The sequence below is a fragment of the Cnephaeus nilssonii genome (assembly GCF_951640355.1).
Source record: "Cnephaeus nilssonii genome assembly, chromosome: 12".
Lineage (NCBI taxonomy): Eukaryota > Metazoa > Chordata > Mammalia > Chiroptera > Vespertilionidae > Cnephaeus > Cnephaeus nilssonii.
This window is the reverse complement of record NC_137083.1, coordinates 81,161,701-81,183,476: the sequence shown is the minus strand read 5'-3', so window position 1 is coordinate 81,183,476 and position 21,776 is coordinate 81,161,701. Positions and strand designations below refer to the sequence as shown.

Genomic DNA, 21,776 nt, shown 5'->3' with positions numbered 1-21,776 from the left:
TCTTTAAGAGCTACTGCTCAAATGGTCTCTCCGGTCACATCTATTTGAATCACAGCTTTTGCAGTACTTTATATTCTGAATTCAAGGAGCTGCAGCGGGAGATGGTCAAGTGGGAGAAGTAAGCAGATTGTGCCTCTGATGTAAAGTTGACTTAATTATTCCCGATTCTTTTAGACGCTATACTTTTCCTGCACCTGAACCTTAGCATCAGTGCTGGTCTGCGTGTCTCCTCCGCCCAGGGCCCCCAGACCGTGCTCCCCGTGGGCCGTGCCCTTCTCCTCGGGTCTTGCTCCTCCCTCCTGACCCTGCTCCAAACCCCCAGTGAAGCAGCTGCCTCTGTACAGGAGCCGCTCCACTTTTAAAAGACGCCCGACTGTAAATGTCAAAGTCATAAATATTTAAACATTATTTTCTTTCAATTTCAAGTCAAGACTGGCAAGATGCCTCTAATTAGTTGTGGGCGCTCTGCAGGGCTCAGCACAGGGCGAGATTGCAGGGAGCACCTGCCTTCCAAGTAGCTCAGCCTTGGGGAACAGGGGCCCATGAGGGGGCCTGCCCCCCCCCCCCATCACACCTGGACAGGAGTGTGGGTCAATCTCAGTGACCTGTTAGCAGACTCATTTCTTTCTCCTCAAGCTCCTGGTTAGTAGGAGTTTGAAGTGTTGTTGTTGTTTTTTTAACTCCACGAAAAGAAATAAATAATCGGAAAGTTATTGAAACTCAATCACTAGGCCAAGGAGGGATTCACACTCTTTAATTAAAAAACCGAATTTCTGTAAATGTCTGTTCCTTCCGGGGTTCTTAAGACCTGACTTGCAGCCCACAGTACTCCCCTCCTGCGCCTGGGCACAGCGCTAGGTAGGACGTTGGAACCATTGGGGGAAACCGGGGTAACTCTTCGGGTCCCCCCTGAGTTGTCCGCAGACCACCCAGTGCAACAGAAGGTCCCCAGCCAGGCCGGGGTCAGACAGGTGGGACCCGCAGGCCCCTGCTGTCCCTCACCAACTGGCCCCACGGAGACCCGTGTCCAAAGTCCCAGCCTGGCCACCCCGGCCCGGTGGGGAGGGGCTCTTTGCTGGTGGGCCGCTGTGGGTAAGGGGGCTCCCGCCCAGCCGGGGCCCACGGTCACCCTGTCTCTCCCGGACAGCGCAGGCACAGGCAGCGGGGGCCGGGGCGCGGAGGGCGGCGGGAGCGCCCTGGGCTCTGGAGCCGTCGCTCTTCCTGACGTTTTGCTGTGGCCTTTGAGCAAACTCCAGGCGCTCCTGGCGGGCGGCGGCCCGTGAGCTCTCCGCTCGCCCCGCGCAGCGCGGCCGCGGTGACGGCGGCTTCCCACGACGAGGCCCGGGCGCCCGCCGGAGGCTCCCGCGCTCACGGCGGCTCACGGGGCCGAGGGACGGGAACGGCGCCTGTGCCCTCCCACGGGGAGCCGGCCGCCCCGCGCCAGGCCAGGCTCCGGCCTCGGTCCCCGCGTGGGCCGGTGCACAGCGGCTCATCTGCCCGCACGTCCCGTCCCCTCGTCGCGCCTGGGCACCTCGCGTCGCGGGGCGGGAAGGTTCGGGGAGTCCTCGTTCCCGGCGCAGCCCGCGGCTCGGCGCGCGGGTCCTCCGACGCCTGGGCGGGACCCCAGGGGCACCGGCGGGGACCCCCGGTCGCCTGCGCAGGGACGCGGTGGGTGGGGAACACGGCGCCCCCTCGCCGGCCACGCGCCTCCTTTGTTGCGATTCGGCTCTGCCCGGCCCGTCCCCCCGGGGCTGCGAGGGCGGGAACCGGTGCCATTCGGACGGCGCTCCTGGGGCGGTAAGGTCCCACCCGAGCCCGGCCCGGCCCCGGTCCTCACCCCGACCTGCCCGGAGCCTCCGGGCGCGTCCCCGTCCAGGGCCGGTACCGGCAGCCCCCGGCCCGAGCGCCCGAGCGCCAGTGGCGGCCACGGGGAGGGAGCTCCTGGGTCCCCCGCCCACGGGCCACGACCCCAGAGCCGGCTCCTCGAGGAGTGGGGGCGTCCGGGGGGGGGCGGGCAGGGGCCTTCGGGGTGGGCCCCACGGACTTATTCTGGCCGCAGCGCGCGGCTGGCGCGGGCGGATGGGGAAGGTCTCCTCCCGCGCTCCCTCCTCCAGAGGCGGCTGCGGGGACCAGCCGCAGCCCCTCCCGCCGCCCGGAGCCCGTCCTCCGCCGCTTCCGGGCCAGAGAACCGGCGTCTCTTCTCGTTTAACCGCGTTTTCATTGACTGTCCCGGCGCGGCTAACCCGCAGCGGAGGCCGCGGAGGCTAACGCAGGAGCGGCTCCCGGCCGAGCGGGCGCGGGTTAGGGGATGGACCGGCCGCGCCGGAGCCGGAGCCGGAGCCGGAGCCGGAGCCGGACTCGCTCGCCGAGGAGCAGGAACAGGCGCCGGCTCCGGGCGATGCCTGTGGTTCCCGGGGGTGAGGGTGGCCGACTGTCCCCTGCAGCTCCCGGGAGGGGCGGGCGTCCCCCCGGCTCCCTGTGGCGCCTCCTGGCGCTGCTGTTGAGGGGCGCCAGGCCGGGTCTGCGTGGAGACCAGTGGAATATACGGAAAGGACCCCCCCGCCCCCGAAAACAGTGCGAGCTGGATGGCCTTCAGCTCTCACCGAGCCCGGTCCCCGGTCCTCACCCCTGACCTGCCCGGAGCCTCAGGGCGCGTCCCCGTCCAGGGCCGGTACCGGCAGCCCCCCCCCCCCCCGTGGCGGCCAGGGGGAGGGGGCTCCTGGAACACCCGCCCACGGGCCACGACCCCAGAGCCACGGGGAGGCCCGGCCGCCGTGAGCTCCTGGCCAGGGTCCCCAAAGGCCCGCGCCCCGCCCCTGGGCAGCCTGCGGAGACAGTGTGGGCGGCACCAGGAGGCGCCTGGAGGCCGGCCAGGTCCAGGACCCCCAGCACAGCCCCAGGACCCCAGGCCAGGCCGCTGGCTGCAGGCGCAGACCCCCCACTTCGGCGCTGCTCCCCAGACAGCAGGCTGCCGGCTGGGTCAGGGGGGCGACGGCCTGCATTGTCCTTCCACCCCAACAAGCGGGGTGCACTCTGGGAGGCTGTATCCCCAACCACCTGTTCAAAAGAAGGGGCGTCCTGATGTACTCCAGGCACCCAATACTGTGTTTTGTTAAATCTGAAAAATGGCCCCCAGAAGGCACAAGCCGGCTCTGACCGCCCCCCAGCACCCCGCAGCCATCCGGCCACGCTGTGAGGGGCGTCCCCTCCTGGTTTACCTTTGAAGCTGGGCGGAAAGGGAGGTGTTTGGGGCGCTTCCTTAGGGACTAACAGGCTTCTCTCCTGCTCCACAGAAAAGCAAGCTCGAGCTCCCCCCTCGCCCCGCGGAGCCGGAGCCGGAGGACCCGGCTAAGTTCCTGGTGCTCACGCTGCTGTCCACTGCTGCCATCCTGGGCGTCCTGCTGGCCTCGGGGGTCATCTACTGCCTGCGCCACGACTCTCACCGCCGGCTCAGGGAGAAGCTCTGGGGCCTGGCGGGCGACCCGGGCCCCGACGCCACCGCAGCCTACCAGGTAACGGCCCCTGCCCGCCCAGCGCTGCCCCTCCTCTGTGAACAGACAGGTCACACACATGGCTCACTCACCCCCCCACCCCCCCCCGCAGTTCTCATTCCTAGTCGCCTCTCTGAGGACAGTCTGACACTTCTTAGCATTTTGGTAAATACCTCGACCTCGGCTGTCACGCTCTGCATTCATGCACGCTTGTTCTTGGAGAGTCTCGCGTTAGCCGGGAAAGTGGGATGCTCATTAGAAACGTGGAAAAAAGCACAATACATGAGACATGGTTCATCTGGTACCTTTCTCCATTCGGCCTCTGTTAATGGGAAATGTCAGAATTGCCAGATAGATTGGTTGTGTGGGTGTTTGAAGATGTCCCCCACGTCACGGACTTCCTGGGTGTTGTGTATGAAAAGATCCTTGCCCTGTCCCATCGGCACCTCTGCTCTGATTTGGATAAAGTGGGGTCTAACGGTGAAAAAGGCAAGTAAGCGACACTGTCTTCATGGGGACCGTCTGCAGTGTGTGCTGGGGATGCGGGCACATCGGACGCCAGTGAGGACGCGAGGAAGGCAGGTGCAGACCGAACGGACCTACACAAGTTCACAGACATTCCAGAAACCGTATCGTGTCCACGGCCACACTCAGTCATGTCCTGTGAGGAACTGAGCCTCCCGGCTGAGCAGCAGTGCAAGCCCAGAATATAGACAAGTTAGGGCATCTGATTTCTTTTAACATAAAATATCATTTCACTCCAAGTGTATTCCCCACTTGGGACAGTAATGTACTGAATCATCATTTAAACGTCTAATCAGGATATACTTGGCAAAGATTTTCTCCCATTGGACGAGCCTGCGTTTTCTCTAATCACATGACTATGACGTGTAACAAGCCTTATAAACAACACGACCTACTTCACAGCCCTGTGTGTTAGTTATTATTCTCCTGTCATCAGAGTCACGTGGGAAACGCTCCCAACCCCCGCCCTTCAAGGCCCTCCGAGCCCCTCTGAGTGCCTGGGCCCCTCCCAGTGCAGAGCGGCTGGAGCCATAAAATTTCTAGGCTGATGAGGCCAGGAGGTGGCTTTTTCCCGTTTCAAGACTCTTGGTGCTGTCTGAATGGAGAACCCTCTATTTTTCTGGAGGGGTCACAGCCTGGTCACCTCTGTCTTAGAATGGAATGGTGACTCGGGTGTGTGGGTGGGGCGCTCCCGTCGCCCGTGCAGCTCTGCTTGAAAGCAAAAGAAAAATCACGTTTGAAGGAGCCTGGCAAAAGATGTCACATAAACCACTGAGAACTTACCAGAGCGTCTGTGGAGGCAGAGCATCCGTGGAGGACACAGCTCCTCCGGGCCTCCTGCTCGGACATAAATAAATGATCACACGGCGCTCTTCCGTGGGAGAGCGTGCGGGCAGCCATTAGAGAGCCTGGCGTCCTTTGATACACTTTGAAATTCAAATATAAAATATTGATAGAATGGAAAGCTTGGACTCGCATGCAGAAAAGGCTAATTTTGACCAAAATGCAGGCTGAAAATGCATACTTAGAACTGAGTTTGTGATCATTAAAAAAAATTGTCCCAGTGACAGCCCTAATTAATAGTATCTGTGATTAAAATCAGGCCCTTCCAGCAGGAGAAGTGTTTGAATTTCTCGGAGTGACCTTTCCGCTCTTCTCGGGGGCAGGGTGGTTAAGTTGATATTGATTCTATAATGAGCCTGGTTTGTTTAATAAGAACAGACAATAAATGAAATGTGTGCCTTTCTTCAATCCAGATTAATAAAATTTTTCTTTCCTTTAGAAATGCGATCTAGGAAAATTTAGAGATGAAGTTATTGTAAAGGTGTTTCTGGTGGCTGAGGGTTGAAATTGCTACAAAATCGCTTTCAGGGAACCACCCTGATAGAACGTGAGGTCCCCCAGCGACGTGGACTGTTTACTGGAGCAGAGGCCAGGGTTGGGCTGTGATGCTGTTTTGGTTGCTTGGCAGAGCAGGATCAGCAAATGAGGCTACAGATTTCATGATTTCAGCTCTAAACTTACCCGAGTCATGTATTAAGAACTCACATAGTGTATGGTCAACCCCAAACAACACAGGAGTTGGGGCACCAATGCTGTAAAAAAATCCACATATAACTTTTGACTCCCCCAAAACTTCAGTCGTCCTTCAGTACCTACAGGGGATTGGTTCCAGTCCCACCCCCAACACCAATATCCACAGATGCTCAAGTCCTTTATATGAAACTAGAGACCCAGTGCACGAAATTTGTGCACTGGAGAGGGGGGGTCCCTAAGCCCGGTCTGTGCCCTCTCACAGTCCAGGAGCCCTCAGGGGATGTCCGACTGATGGCTTAAGAGTCAGACATCCTTAGTGCTGCCATCACCGCCATTGTGCTCGCCAGCCATGAGCCTGGCTTCTGCCTGAGTGGCGCTCCCCCTTTGGGAGCGCACTGACCACCAGGGGGCAGCTCCTGTGTTGAGCATCTGCCCCCTGGTGGTCAATGCATGTCATAGTGACCAGTTGTTCCACCATTCAGTCAATTTGCATATTAGCCTTTTATTATGTACTAGAGGCCCGGTGCACGACATTCATGCACTGGGGGTGGGGAGGTCCCTCATCCCAGCCTGCACCCTAAGCCAGCAGTTGGGCATCTGCCAAGGGGTCCTTAGTGCTGCTATGAAGGCAGGAGAGGCTCCTGCCGCCACCGCTGCACTTGCCAGCCGTGAGCCCAGCTTCTGGCTGAGCAGTGCTCCCATATGGGAGTGCACTGACCACCAGGGGGCAGCTCCTGCATTGAGCGTCTGCCCCCTGGTGGTCAGTGCACATCATAGCAACCAGTTGTTCCACCATTTGGTCTATTTGCATATTAGCCTTTTATTATATAGGACTAGAGGCCGTTGCACAAAGATTCATGCAGTAGGCTTTCCTTCCCCTGGCTGCTGGCACTGGTTTTCCTCCGGCACCCGGGACCCAGGCCTTCGCTCTGGCGCTGCCTTCAGTCTTTGCTCCAGCTGCAGTGCCCCTCCTGTAGCTCCCTCCGTCCCGCCCCTCCCCGCCCTCTCTCTCATAGCAGGCATCCCGCCCCGCCCTGCCCAGCCACTTCAAACCTGCATGCATGCTGCCCAGAGGCCTAGAGTGGCTGGGGGGCAGGGCTGCCGCCATCTTTGTTGGGTTAATTTGCATACTCACTCCTGATTGGCTGGTGGGTGTCACAAAGTGACGGTCAATTTGTGTATTTCTCTTTTATTAGTATGGATAGACTAGAGGCCCAAAGCATGAAATTCGTGCAAGAGTAGGCCTTCCATCCCCCAGCTGCCGGCACCGGCTTCCCTCTGGCACCTAGGACCCAGGCTTCCCTCACAGCCCTGGCTTTGTCTGGAAGGATTTCTGGTCTAATTAGCATATTATGCTTTTATTATATAGATGACTAGAGGCCCGGTGCACGAAATTCGTGCACAGAAGGGGGTTGTCCCTCAGCCCAGCCTGTACCCTCCCCAATCTGGGACCCCTCGAGGGATGTCCGACTGCCCGTTTAGGCCCGATCCTGGTGGGATCGGGCCTAAACGGGCAGTCGGACATCCCTCTCACAATCCAGGACTGCTGGCTCCCAACTGCTTGCCTGCCTGCCTTCCTGATTGCCCCTAACTGCTTCTGCCTGCCAGCCTGATAACCCTCTAACCACTCTGCTGCCAGCCTGTTTGCCCCCAACTTCCCTCCTCTGCCGGCCTGGTTACCCCTAACTGCCCTCTCCTGCAGGGTTGATCACCTCCAACTGCCCTCCCTTGCAGGCCTGGTCCTTCTCAACTTGCAGGCCGGGTGCCTCCCAACTGCCCTCTCCTGCTGGCCATCTTGTGGTGGTCATCTTGTGTCCACATGGGGGCAGGATCTTTGACCACATGGGGGCAGCTATATTGTGTGTTGCAGTGATGATCAATCTGCATAGTACTCTTTTATTAGATAGGATAGAAGCCTGGTACAGGGGTGGGGGCCAGCTGGTTTGCCCTGAAGGGCGTCCCGGATCAGGTGGGGGTTCCCTTGGGGTGTGGGGCGGCCTGAGCGAGGGGCCTGTGGTGGTTTGCAGGCGGGCCATGCCCCCTGGCAATGCAAGCGGAGGCCCTGGTATCTGGAATTTATTTTCCTTCTACAATTGAAACTTTGTAGCCTGGAGCGGGGCCAAGCCTGGGGCTCCCTCCGAGGCCCGTAGCCATTTGTGTTGGGGTTATAATTGAAACTTTGTTGCCTTAAGCGGGTGGGCCCGGCCAGGGTGTGCGGAAAGCTTTGCTTCCCCTGTTGCCAGTGGCAACCCTGGCCTGCTCTCTCAAGCTCCATTCTGCCGCCATTTGTTTGAATTTGTTTACCTTCTATAATTGAAACTTTGTAGCTTCAGTGGAGGCTTAGGCATGGCAAGGGCAGGTGGAAAGCTTGGCTTCCTCTGTTACCTAGGAAACCTTGCTCTCTGTGGCTGTAGCCATCTTGGTTTGGGTTAATTTGCATACTCGCTCTGATTGGATGGCGGGTGTGGCTTGTGGGTGTGTCGGAGGTATGGTCAATTTGCATATTTGTCTGTTATTAGATAGGATGGCCTAAAACAGTCAGCCCTCCAAATCCACAGATTCACAAACTTGAATCAAAAATACTGTTTTGGCCCTGGCCAGGTGGCTCAGTTGGTTAGATATACCAAGATTGTGGGTCCAATCCCCGCTCAGGGCACATACAAGATTCCACCAATGAATGCATAAATAAGTGGAACGACAAATCAATGTTTCTCTCTCTCTAAAAGCAACCAATAAATTTTTTTTTAAAATACTATTTCCTGCCCTGGCCCGGTGGCTCAGTTGGTTGAAGTGTCATCCTATACACCAAAATGTTGCCGGTTCGATTCCCAGTCAGGACACATGCCAAAGTTCCAGGTTTGATCTTTGGTTGCGGTGGGTACGGGATACAATTGATCAATGTTTCTCTCTCTCTAAAATTAAACACATATCCTTGGGTGAGGATTTTTAAAATGCTGTTTTCTATCCAAGTTTACTTGGACCCGAGCAATTCAGATCGAGTTTTTCAAGGGCCGGTGGTAGAGCCCACGCATGGAGGGGTTTGCATGTGCCGGGAGCAGGTGTTCCTCAGGATCCATGACTCGTGGGGTTCTGCTGCTGCATTGAGACCCCGTCAAGTTTCAAGATGTGTCTGAGAAGTTTTAAAAAATATATTGCAAACCTAAAACAATAATTTCAGGAAAAAATATCTTATTGCCTCAATGCTTCCTTTTTTATTTTTTTTAACAGTCACTGAATGTGGATTCTCATTTTCCTTGCAAGATCAAAAGGTTCTTTAAAATCCTTCAGCCACCAGTGAAATGATCAGACAGGAGAGAAACTTTAGATGGGAGTCTTGTCATCAAAAATAAATACCGCTGTATGGGGGTGCTCAGGATCTGAACCAAACTAAAACCGGGAAGGCAGGCAGCAACCCTCCCACCATGGCTGCTCCTGGGCTGAGGGCGGGCGGGCAGGAGGCCTGGCCATGCCTTCTCAGTGCAGGAAGCCGGGTGGGTCGGGTGGGATCTGCTTCTGGTGACATGCAGCACTCCGCGGTGACACTGGCGCTGAGTCTGAGGGCGGGCGGGACCTGCTGCTGCAGCTCCTCATTCTGCCGAGGGCACTGCCAGCGCGGAACCACTCCATCTGGCTCTCGTGCAGGCGTGGTGCAGGAGGACGGCCGCCTGGGTCCCGCTGGGGTGCTTGATGATGCATTTCAGGGGCTTGCCAGGGGCAAAGCCCTTCAGGCCCTGATGGTCAGCTGGTCCTGGGGTGAATCTTGTTGTAGTCGGCTAGGTCGGCGAAGGTGAGGGGCAGCAGGCCCTGCTTCTTCAGGTTGGTTTCGTGGATCCTGGCGAAGCTCTTGGTGATGATGGCCCGACCCCCTCGGGGTTCACGTCATGCTCCCGGCTTGAGCCCTCGCCATAGTTCTCATCTCCAATCACACCCACCGGACGCCATGTTTCTTACAGTAGCGGGCAGTGTCGGGGACAGGACCAATCTCCTGGGTGACGGCCTTGCATTTTCAATGTCGATGGCACCAATGAGCACGATGGTGGAGATGTTGTCCAGGTGCCCATGGAACGTGAGCCAGGGGCCAGCAGCTGAGATGTGCTCAGTGGTACACTTCCCTTTGACCTTGATAAGGATTTGAAGGGCCTCCAGGTCTTTGTCATTCCATTTGTCACAAGGCTCAAGGAGCTGCAGACGCGGGCTGGTGGGGCTCACAGCTACCCACTGCCCACTGCCATCCTTGGGAGGGTGCTGGTAGGTGTCCTGCCCAGGGCCAAAATCGAAATTCATGTGGGGAAGCTCATCCGCATCTGGAGCCTCCAGCTTGAACTTCTTGCCATCCTTGCCTGCCAGGAAGTCAGTCTCTGGGTTGAACTTGAGGGTGCCAGCAATGGCCAGGGCTGTGACAATCTCTGGGGATGTGACGAAGGCATGGGTCTCAGGGTTCACGTCATTGCGACCCGTGAAGTTCCTGTTGTAGGAGATGACGATTGTGTTCTTCTCCCCCTTCTTGATGTCCTTTCTGTCCCACTGGCCAATGCAGAGGCCACAGGCATTGGCCAGAACCATGCTGCCCACATCCCTCAGGACCTGTGCAGAGCTGTCCCGCTCAGTGGTGGCGGGGATCTGCTCCGAGCTGGGTGTGATGGTGAACTGGGACTTGTACTTGAGTCCGTGAGCCAGCGCCTGCTTGGCCACAGCTGCTGAACGTCCCATATCCTCATAGCTGGAGTTGGTGCAGCTGCCGATCAGAGCCACTCTGATGTCCACAGGCCAGCCTTCCTTCTCGGCCACAGCGCCCACTTATGCCACAGAGGGAGCCGGTCAGGGGTGAAGGGCCCGTTGATGAGTGGCTTCAGCTCATTAAGGTTAATTTCAATCACTTGGTCACAATGGCAGCCAGGGTCAGGTACCGGTGACCCTTGAACTCCTCAGCTAGGCTGGCAATGTCCGTCCAGCCTGTCTTGTTCAGCTGAGTCTTCGTTCTGTGGTTGTAAGGAAACGCTGAAGTGTGGCCCCGATTTCTGCGCCCATGTTGCAGATGGTCGCCATGCCAGGTCCATGGGACTCCACAGTAGCGCCCGTGCCACCTTTCACTGCGAGGATTCCTGCCTCCTTTAAGGTCACACCTTTGGGTGAGTCCAACCGGAGCGTGAGCCCATCAGCTTCACACCAATCACCTTGGGGCACTTCAGCTCCCAGGGAATCCCAGCCATGACGTCCACTGCATCAGCACCCCGACTCCAATGCAGATGGCCCCCAGGCCCCCGCCATTGGGGGTATGGGATCAGTGCCCATCAGAAGAGCCCCAGGATATGCATAGTCTTCCAGAATGATCTGGTGAATGATTCCAGAGCCAGGCCAGAGAAGCCCACGCCATACTTGGCACTTGCAGTTGCCAGGAAATTATACATTTCCTGGTTTATGTCCTTGGCCCGAAGAAGGTCTTTCTCACCCCGACCTGGGCCTCGATCAGATGGTCGCAGTGGACGGTGGACGGCACGGCCACCTTGGGCAGCCCACTGCTGATGAACTGCAGCATGGCCATCTGGGCCGGGTGTCCTGCCTGGCCACACGGTCCGGCCGCAGCCACAGGTACGTCTTGCCCCGCTCGATCTCCTGATTGGCTGGGTCACCCAGGTGTCCATATACAAGCTTCTCGGAGAGGCTCAGAGGCCAGTTCAGGCGTTTGCAAACAATGTCGATGTTCTTCTCTAGCAGGTCATGGTGGGCGTCATCATTGGGTACGAGTGGCTCATGGCCACCTTGGCCCGTTGGCACAGGACTGAGGCCACATGGTCCGGCCGCACACCCAGGGCTTTCTGCAGCCGGGTCATAGGAGGCTGTAAGGCGCCATGTTGTGCACTGACCAAGATGAGGTGGCGTCTCAGTGCTGTATTTGTAAATCACTGACTTTTGCGCTGGCTAATGCGAGACTACAAATGAGTTATGGATGAACCTCATCGTCTCTCTCGTCACGGGTTCCCAGGGAGATGGAACAGGTTAATAGTCTGCTTTATTCCATGGGGTGTGATGGAGTCACTGGATACATTTTACGAAGTTTCTGAAAGAGAAAAAGATGATGGTGTTGGTTAGGTTAGAAGTCAGTGCCCTAAGAATGATAGAATGGTAGTTAGTGTCGGAACATGAAGTGATTTTTTTGTTGTTGTTTATCCTCACCCAAGGATATGATATTTTTTAGAGAGAGAGAGATGTTGATCGGTTGCCTCCCACATGCACTCCAGGTACATGCCCTTGACCAGGAATCAAACCTGAGACCCTCTGGTACACTGGCCAGCGCTCTAACCATTGAGCCACCAGCCAGGTACCAAGATTCTTTAAAGGAAAGAGCCGGCGTCCTTCTGCAGAACGCGCTGCACAGGCCTCCAAGTGAGGGCAAGGGCTATTTCTGAGGACGGCACCTGACCTCTGACCTCTGTGTGGATGGCCCCTTCTTCCTGGAGAGTCGGGGGACCCACGTGTCCCCACAGAGAGCACAGTGGCAGCGCCACCGCAGACACTTCCCAGGGCAGCCCGCATGCTGCCTTCCGGACGCATCCGTCCCCCTCGCCCCAATGCACGCCTCCTGGCATCCGTCCCGTGGTCACAGGCAATCTGCGCGGAACCTGTGTGCTGGTGGGCCTGCTCCCGTGTGACCCATGCACTTGGCTTAAAAGTGTTTCAAAGCTGTGAGCCCAGCTGTCCCTCGACCTGCGGGAACCCACTGACACGTGGGTCTTTTGCAGTAGAAATGCCTACAGTCGCCCGTGCCCCAGGTTACACATCTGCTGATTCCACCAGCCCTGGCGGAAACTGCACTTCCTGTTCTAGGCTGGGGACCCGGGGCTGAGAGCGCAGACTGCGGCCACTGTTTGGGGCCGTTTTATGGGAGGGACCTGAGCTCAGGATTGGGGGCGGCTGAAACCACCCCACAAACACTGAGGGACCGCTGTAGTGACGTCCCCCAGCACAGGGGCGAGGCGTGGGGCTCAGGGGCCACCCATACTTTGTATCGTTAGATTATCACGCAAACTTGTTATGACATTTTCCTTCCTCAAAATAGAAGTCTTTATAGACAGACTCGGATTTGAAAGCGCTCGTGGCTGGCTGTGAACGCGTGATACTTCACTTGCTTTACCTCTGAGAAAACCACGTCTTTCTTGATGAGCGCTTACACTTGGACACTTAACAAGACGCACGGTGCCACTGGAGAATCCGTCTTTGCTTACCTTGTTCACACTTGGAAGAACTGGGCACACTAACTCTTAGAACTGGAATCTGTTTTTAAAGATCATTTTTTTTAATGAAATACTGCCACCAAACTTTCCTCCACTGTTTTAGTAAGTGTTATTTTTTCTTCTAAATATATAAAACATAATCTATTTGGATTACATTTGTACTTCATTATCAAAAACAGCCAACTTCTTTATTTTCTTTTCCCCCCAAATTGGCACATCATCCTATATAATAAAGCAAATATATAATATGCAAATTGACCATCAATCCAACACACAAGATGGCTGCCCCCATGTTGTCAAAGATAGCCACCCCCATGTAGACACAAGATGGCCGCCACAAGATGGCCAGCAGGGGAGGGCAGTTGTGGGCAATCAGGCCAGCAGGGGAGGGCAGTTGGGAGGGACCAGGCCTATAGGGGAGGGCAGTTAGGGGTGATCAGGCCTGAAGGGGAGGGCAGTTAGGAGTGACCAGGCTGGCAAGGAAGGGAAGTTAGGGGTGACCAGGCCAGCAGGGGAGGACAGTTGGGGGGGCCAGGCCTGCAGGGGAGGGCAGTTGAGGGGAACCAGGCCTGCAGGGGAGGGCAGTTGGGGAGGACCAGGCCAGCAGGGAAAAGCAGTTGGGGGTGACAAGGCCAGCAGGGAAGGGCAGTTGGGGGTGACCAGGCTGGCAGGGGAGGGCAGTTAGGGGAACCGGGCCAGCAGGGGAGGGCAGGCCTACAGGGGAGGGCAGTTGGGAGAGACCAGGCCTGCAGGGGAGGGCAGTTGGGAGGGACCATGCCTGCAGGGGAGGGCAGTTAGGAGTGACCAGGCCTACAGGGGAGGGCAGTTGGAGGCGACCAGGCTGGCAGGGGAGGGCAGTTAGGCATGACCAGGCCAGCAAGGGAGGGCAGTTAGGGGTGACCAGGCTGGCAAGGGAGGGCAGTTAGGGGTGACTGGACCAGCAAGGGAGGGCAGTTAGGGGCAATCGGCCCAGCAGGGGAGCAGTTAGGCATTGATCAGGCTGGCAGGGGAGAGGTTAGGGGGTGATCAGGCTGGCAGGCAGGCGAGTGGTTGGGAGCCAGCAGTCCTGGATTGTGAGAGGGATGTCCGTCTGCCTGTTTAGGCCCGATCCTGGTGGTCGGACATCGCTTGAAGGGTCCCAGATTGGAGAGGATGCAGCCTGGGCTGAGGGACACCCGCCCCCACCCCGTGCATGAATTTCGTACACCGGGCCTCTAGTCTTATAATGTATACAGCTGGCCTTGAGTAACAAGACTCCCAACCCCATGCAGACAGAAATCTGTGTTTTGCTTTGACCCCAAAACCTTAATGACTAAGAGCCCGCTGCTGCCAAGAGCCTTACCCACAACAGTCAGCACACGCTTTGTGTGCTGTGTGTCACACACTGTATTCTTACAGTAAAGTAAGCTAGAGAAGAGAAAGTGCTGCTAAGAAGATCGTACAGAAGAGAAAATACATTTACCGTATTTACTGAAAAAAATCCACGTGAAGTGGACCCTGCCGTGGAAACCCATGTTGTTCGAGGATTGGCTGTCTATGTGTGTACATGCATGTGTACATTTACACATATGCTCACTGAGAGTAGTGCACAGGCACCAAAGAAGGGTGCTATTGGTGTGCCGTGCCCTCATGCACGCCACGTGGCGTGCGCCTGTGCCGCTGGCCGAGTGGAGCTGGTGTGAGAAGGCCTCTCCTTCCGGTGCTGTCCGGGCTCTGATGCGGCACCAGGTCCTGGAGGCTCTGATCACCTCGAAGCACAAGTTCCGGGCTCGCCGGCCCCCAAGCCTGGGTCTCCTGCGGATCTCGCGTTCTGGTCTGTGTTTACCGCACAGCAGCGGCGGGTGTCCGTCACCGGGAGGCCTTGGGTCCCGCCCCAGGAGAGCAGGCGTTTGGGCGACGGGACACCGGTAAACAGCCACTCAGCGCACACCAGTGCATTGCCAGTGGGGTGCTGCCGGTCGGGTGCTCCCGCTCAGGCCGATGCCCCTGTGAGCCGGTGCACCCGGCGAGGGCCAGCTGGGCTCCCACAGGCAGGACGGGTACACGGCTGATGGTCCTGGCTCCACGTGAAGGGCCTGCGTTTCCCAGGTGGTGAGTGTAACCAGTCGGCACAGAGGTGGCGAGAGGGCAGGACGTCCCGGTTCCCTTGGTCAGCTGCGGTCTCAGAATGGCGTTCCTTTGCTTTCTACTTAAACCTTTGGGTCAAAATCCTTTCTTTTGCAAATACCCAATAAGCAAATCTGTCCTCACAAACGGAAGGGCGCCCTGAGCAGCCAGGAGAGGACATTTCCTCCCACTCCTGCGAGTCAGCCGAGGGCGGCGCTGCTGTCGTAGGTGGAGTGTCCTGAGACGTCCAAGGACCCATGTGGTTCTGCAAGTGAGCGCCTCGCTTCTGCGAATCGACGCCAGGCCCCGGGGGTGAGGGCTCGCCACGGCTCCCTGCGCCCAGAGACCCCAAACACAGCGGGACGTCGCTGTGCTGACACGGGCGCTGACTCCGTGCCCGGGCTCCTCAGGGAACCCACGGCCTTGGCCACGAGGAGAGCAAAGGACGTGATCGCAGAGCCCGCGTGTCTGCATGTCGGCTGCGGTGGCTGCCGGCCGGCCGTGGAGCGAGCCGAGGTGTCTCCAGACGCCTCCCGCCGGAGTGGGACTGTTTTCGGGAAGGCGCGCGTTCAGTGTGATGTTCCCATAACCTGCACTTTCACACTGCCGTCCCCAAAGCAGGGCCTCAGGCTGCCGCTGGTTTCTGTGCTGCGCGGTTTCTCAGCACACAGCTCCCGCCCGGGGAGGCGGGGGAACGGCTAGTGGAGGCGGAGTCTGGAGCATCACGCAGATGTGCCCCACAGGAGGTGAGGGCAGCCCCTCCTGAAGAGACGGGGCGCTCAGGGCAGGCTCACCGAAGGCAGCAGGCCCCCGCTGTTTGGAAGACGAAGACGGCGGACGGGGCCTGAGCTGCCCACGGTGCGGGCGGCTGGTCTGAAGTCATGGCTGTGTGCTCCGTTCGGCAGCCCGGGCAGGCCTGCTTTCACTGGAAACAGTTTCACGAGGAAGGACAGGAAGTGGCTTTGGGAGGGAGGGAGCGTCAGCTTGGCCTCCATGGCCCCGGGTTCTCTCGGGAGGGAAGAAGGCGTCCTCACTGGCTCAGAAGTGGGCAGGTGGGCGCTGAGGAAGGCGCCACCTCCCGTCGTTTACCCAGCAAACGCCTGCGGCCGCGCTCTCTCAGACCCACCTGCACCCGGGAGGCTCCCGCCCCACGCCGGTCACCGTGCCCACTGGCCACGTCCACCAGGCGCTCTGAAAGCCAGCACTGGTCACCTGTCCACTCCCGGGGGCGGGCGGCTGTGCTGGCCTCCCCGCTGGCGGCAGCGGAGCCCAATCAGGACCACCGAGGTCCCCTGGCCCCCCGCACCGGGACAGGTCCAGGCGGGGCCCTCTCCCCTGAGGCTCTGAGCTCAGGACCAAGTGCGTCCCCGGGGCCCTGAGGCGCCGCTCTCCTGCGCTGAAGGAACCCAGTGGGTGGGGTGTCCAGCCCCCAACCCGTCGTCTGGTCTCTGCGTCCGCACTTCCTGCTGCACTTTCCTCTTTAACTGCCTTTCCTTCTGAGTGCTGAGCTCACGGGGCCCCCAGCTCGGGCCAGGCCCCTCTGCGTCCCCCACTCTCACCCGCCAAGTCCAAGGGAGAGCTTTGTGCTCCTCGCTGGGCCCCTGGAGGTCAGTCCAGGCCATGGGAGTGTCAGGCGTCTCAACTCTCGATTCCGCTGTGGAGCCGGCGTGTGTGGGGGTCCCAGGCGCTCAGGTCCTCCCCTCCCAGGTGTGTCCGTCCACCTCACACGGGCTCCCTCCTGGGGCCCTGATTCAGACAGAGGGCGCCTCCTCTGCAAAACAAGGGGCCCCAGGGAGGACGGAGCCCAGCCTGCCCAGTGCCGGAGGCGCTCTGAGGAAGGGGTTGGAGGAGGGACCAAGGTCAGCAAACCCCGCGGGTCTGTGCCCCCGCGGGTCTGTGCCCCCGCGGGTCTGTGCCCCCAGGGATCTGTGCCCCCAGGGATCTGTGCCCCAGGGATCTGTGCCCCAGGGATCTGTGCCCCCGCGGGTCTGTGCCCCCAGGGATGTGTGTCCCCACGGGTCTGTGCCCCCGCGGGTCTGTGCCCCTGCGGGTCTGTGCCCCCGCGGGTCTGTGCCCCCAGGGATCTGTGCCCCCAGGGATCTGTGCCCCAGGGATCTGTGCCCCAGGGATCTGTGCCCCCGCGGGTCTGTGCCCCCAGGGATGTGTGTCCCCACGGGTCTGTGCCCCCGCGGGTCTGTGCCCCCAGGGATCTGTGCCCCCAGGGATGTGTGTCCCCACGGGTCTGTGCCCCCGCAGGTCTGTGCCCCCAGGGATCTGTGCCCCCAGGGATCTGTGCCCCAGGGATCTGTGCCCCCGGGATCTGTGCCCCCGCGGGTCTGTGCCCTGCAGGTCTGTGCCCCCGCGGGAGGGCCAGAGGCTGCAGATGGAGTCCAGGTCGTCTTCTGTCACCACCGCCCGCCGGGGAGGGTGGCTCTCGTGTCACCCTGAGGGTGCAGCCTGGAGCTCTTGGGGGAGCGGTGCTCCGAGCAGGCCAGGCATGGGCGTTGGGGAAGGGTGAGAGGAGCAAGGGGAGAGTAGATTCAGCAGGGGCGTAGACGGTGGGGGGGGACTGTGGAGGGCGGGTACCTGGGCTGAGGGTGGGAGATGGAGGCCCCCGGAGTACAGCAGACCCAGGAAGGAGACGAAGCTCATCTCCAACCTCTCCAGCCCCCGCCCTCCCCGGGAGGGGAGCCTCCTGCCTGCAGGCCGCCTGCACGGCCGGTGAAGTCTCCAGGGGCAGCAGGGGCTGGCAGCTGTGAACAGCCAGCAGACGGGCACGGGGTACCGCACCAGAGACACCGGCCTCCACTTCAGCATGAGCCCTTGACTGGCACTGGAGGGCCGCTCTCTGCACAGAAATGCCTCCTGGGCCGCCTCCTGGCACAGCACGTGCTTGGGCGTAAGTAACAGTGAGAGACACGGGAGGGGTGGAATGAGGGTGACAGCTCGAGCCCCCCGGGACATGCAGGAGCACAGTCAGACCAGGAAAGGCAGCAGGGACCGTGGCTCCCAGTGTCCCACGAGGGACATTGACGCGCATGAGCCTGGCCAGCAGACAGGTGCAGTGTGGTCCCACGGGCCTGGCCGTACCCTGCCCAGGGATGAGGCTGACCTTGGCATCACTTGACCTTGACACCCTTCTACCTGGAGTTCTCTGGGCTCTCGGCCCTGCAACCTGCACCCTCCTTCCCACCCAGGCGGCAGCGGCATTGGAGCTCTGCCTGTAGCCCACACACGTGCTGGGCAGTGCCCACGCCTGCATCTACATAGCCCAGGGCTCGCCTGGAGGGACTTAGAACGGCCCAGCAGGTCTCTTTCCAGACGCTTATTTCTCCTGATGAAAAGAATCGCGTTTGTGAACCAGCAGTTCATGAAACTGTGATAAGTGTGGCGGTCGAGACAAGCAGAGCCATGATGGAGCAAGGGGAGCCTGGGGTGGTCAAGAAGGGCTTCCCGGAGGAGGTGACTGAGATGCTCAGAGGGAGAGAGCCAGAGGCAGGGCGTCGGGGAGACAGAGCCCATGAAGCCAGAAGCGTGCGTTTGGGGCAAAAGACAGAGCAGTGTTCTCAGAGCTGAGGTTTAGGCCAAGGAGGCGGAGAAGCGCCCGGAGGAGGCTGAACCCAGATCGGAGAGGGACGGACAGAATTCCAGGCACAGGCGGCAGCTTCTCCGGGGTCTCTCTGCGATGAGGGAAGTCCGTCAGCATCAGTCATTCCTTCGGGGATGTAGCAGTCACCACTGTGTTACCTTATTAGAAAGCTACTTAATAGGGTTTCTCTTCCCCATTCATTAGCTGCCCTTAAACTTTGTTGCTAGAACATTGAACTCCCCGCTGGGGCCTCCTCTCCGGGAGGATTGCCGATAACTGAGGCGGGGATCCTGGCTGCTCTGTCTCCTTAGGAGAATGAGACGTTCGGACAAACCACCTCCCTGGGATGGTGTCGGTTGTGCAAAAGCCTCCTCTCGGAGGTTTTCAATACAAACAGCAACGCCGCCAGCGGAACCAGGCGTCCGGCGTGTCTGGGCGTGTCTGTGCGTGTCCGTGTGCCAGATTCTTTGGAGAGCAGGGAAAGGAAGAGGCCCGGGCATTGCTGTTAGAAAGCAAGGCCCACGTCCTGAGATGCGGGGTTCCGAGCGGCGTCTGAGGAATGTGGGCACGAAGCTCAGGCTGCGATTGACTTGATGATATTTTGTTGCAAATCAATTAAAAGGGCTTATGGGGTAGGTTCTAGGATTAACACACACAGGACTTAAGTCCTCTGGTTGTGTAAAAGGGTTGGAGTTGTTCTATGTGTATTTTCTCGTTTTCATTTTTTGTAAAGACAATGAGGTGGATAAATAAGCCGGAAGCCTATTCCTGGGTCACAGTTTCCAGGAGGCTGCGGAGCACAGCCTTCCGCCGGAGCCGCGGCGCCCTTGAGCGGGAGGGACAGAGCAGGTGTGTCTGGGAAACAAAGCGGCGCGGCGGCGGGGGGGGGGGGGGGGGGGTCAGAGCCACAGCCACGTGGCTGCATGGCGGGGGCTCCCTCCCGGCCTCTCCGCATTCTCGGGAATAAAAACACGGGGAGAGCCCTGGCCAGCGGCTCCGTTGGTTGGAGCATCGTCTGTGCACCAAAAGGTTGTGGGTTCGACTCCAATCAGGGCACGTGCCTCGGTGGCAGGCTCCTCCATGGCCCGGGTCCTGGTTGCCTCGTGCAGGAGGCGGCCAGTGGATGTGTTTCTCTCTGTCTTTCTCTTCCACTCTCCCTAAAACCAACGGGAATGCCCTCGGTGAGGGTTAAACATAAAATCCTGAGTCCAGGGCAGGTGACCTGGGCCGTGAAACCCGAGGGAACCAGAGCACCAGGCTCTCTGTCAGGTGCCGTCAGACGCTTCCTTTGCCGCCTGTGGCCTGTCTGTCCTGCTCCCAGCTCCCCCCACCCCCGCCCACCCGGCTTCCAGTCCACAGGTTTCAAATCAACACCCGTTGTCATCCCCTCCACCCCGCCCGGCCCCCTGGGCCTCCCAAGTGGTCTGGTCCCCCTGGGACCCGCTCCACTGCAGGTGCTCCGCCCCCAGCTCGCCTCCCAGCCCTCTGCGGAGCGCAGCCACCCTCCCGGCCAGCGCAGGGGCCATGGGCACACTTCACGGACCAGAGGTGACTGCGTGCCGCAGCGGGCCGAGCCCCCAGAACCCCGGCCCGTTCCATCAAACCCGCTTCAGATGGAATCATTGGGCCCCAAAATGACATGCGGTTTCTGGTAACGCAGAGGCAGCTGCTTGGGGACCTCCCCCAACCCCCGCACCCGGGCCGGACCTCGCCCTTGGGCCCTGCCCTTTGCCTTAATTAGGCAGAGGCTACGCTGGAGGAGGGACCTCTGGCCGGGTCCTCACCGCCTGCAGCACCCTGTGCCCTTGTGTCTGCACCTTTGTGCAGGCTGCCCCACCCCCACTCTGTCACTGGATCACCCCACCTGCCACCTGCAGACCACCCCCTCTGCACCCCCCTGCCCGGCCAGGACCACCCCCTCTGCACCACCCTACCCGGCCAGGACCACCCCCTCTGCACCGCCCTGCCCAGCCAGGACCACCCCCTCTGCACACCCTGCCCGGCCAGGACCACCCCCTCTGCACCTTCCAGCCCGGCCAGGACCACCCCCTCTGCACCGCCCAGCCAGGACCACACCACCCCCTCTGCACACCCTGCCCAGCCAGGACCACCCCCTCTGCACCACCCTGCCCGGCCAGGACCACCCCCTCTGCACCGCCCTGCCCAGCCAGGACCACCCCCTCTGCACCACCCTGCCCAGCCAGGACCACCCCCTCTGCACCACCCTGCCCAGCCAGGACCACCCCCTCTGCACCGCCCTGCCCGGCCAGGACCACCCCCTCTGCGCGCCCTGCCCGGCCAGGACCACCCCCTCTGCACACCCTGCCCGGCCAGGACCACCCCCTCTGCACCGCCCTGCCCGGCCAGGACCACCCCCTCTGCACACCCTGCCCGGCCAGGACCACCCCCTCTGCACCGCCCTGCCCGGCCAGGACCACCCCCTCTGCACGCCCTGCCCGGCCAGGACCACCCCCTCTGCACACCCTGCCCGGCCAGGACCACCCCCTCTGCACCGCCCTGCCCGGCCAGGACCACCCCCTCTGCACGCCCTGCCCGGCCAGGACCACCCCCTCTGCACCGCCTAGCCCGGCCAGGACCACCCCCTCTGCACCGCCCTGCCCGGCCAGGACCACCCCCTCTGCACACCCTGCCCGGCCAGGACCACCCCCTCTGCACACCCTGCCCGGCCAGGACCACCCCTCGGCTCCAGGGCCCTGTCCTGCTGCCCTTGTCTTACCTTTCACACCTGAGGTCCCTCTCCATCACCCGTCTTGTATGTGGAGCCCCTGGTTCATCGGCACTGCCCGAGGCACCCTTGGGTTTCTGCGCCCCCTGTCCTGTCCCCCCACCCCAATTCCCTGCGAGGCCAGATCTGCACGGTGCTCGGTGGAACCAGTCGATGCATTGAACCGAGTGAGCAGCAGGAGACTTGCTGGGCAGGAGGAAGCCACCAGAACTCGACAGCCACGGCCTGCGACCTCCCACCTGTGAACAGCCGGGCTCCGGGAGCTGTAGGTAAATGTGAGCCTGTGGCGTTAACAGGGAGCGGCGGCGATGACAGGTGACGGTCATTCCTCGCCTTCTGAGCCAGAAGGGACCCAGAGGGACAAAGGCTCTCGGAGAAGCGGCCGCGCGCTCGAGGTGCAGGCCGGTGGCCGCCGCGCTGGGAGGAAAGGCGTGGCTCAGGGGCCGAGTTGCCTCCCTGAACTTCGAGGGTGTCTCTGACTTTGGGGGAACGCTAGAGGCTTAACCTCAGGTGAGCCATCAGCCGCAGGAGCCCAGGAAGTTGGGGTCCCA

The 21,776-nt window shown here is 60.0% G+C and overlaps 1 protein-coding gene and 1 pseudogene across 2 annotated transcripts in view; one reads left to right on the top strand and one right to left on the bottom strand.

The window, feature by feature from the left end:
• PTPRN2 (protein tyrosine phosphatase receptor type N2) overlaps positions 1 to 21,776 on the top strand; it is a gene marked incomplete at both ends in the record, with an annotated part of 459,743 nt that overhangs the window by 357,410 nt on the left and 80,557 nt on the right. The window contains one exon of the mRNA XM_079785821.1: positions 3,294 to 3,512. Coding sequence (XP_079641947.1) covers positions 3,294 to 3,512 — 219 coding nt within the window. The remainder of the gene's footprint in view (positions 1 to 3,293; positions 3,513 to 21,776) is intronic.
• On the bottom strand, positions 9,027 to 11,403 carry LOC307108628 (aconitate hydratase, mitochondrial-like; annotated as a pseudogene). The gene has a single exon. The product of its transcript is annotated as an aconitate hydratase, mitochondrial-like (transcript).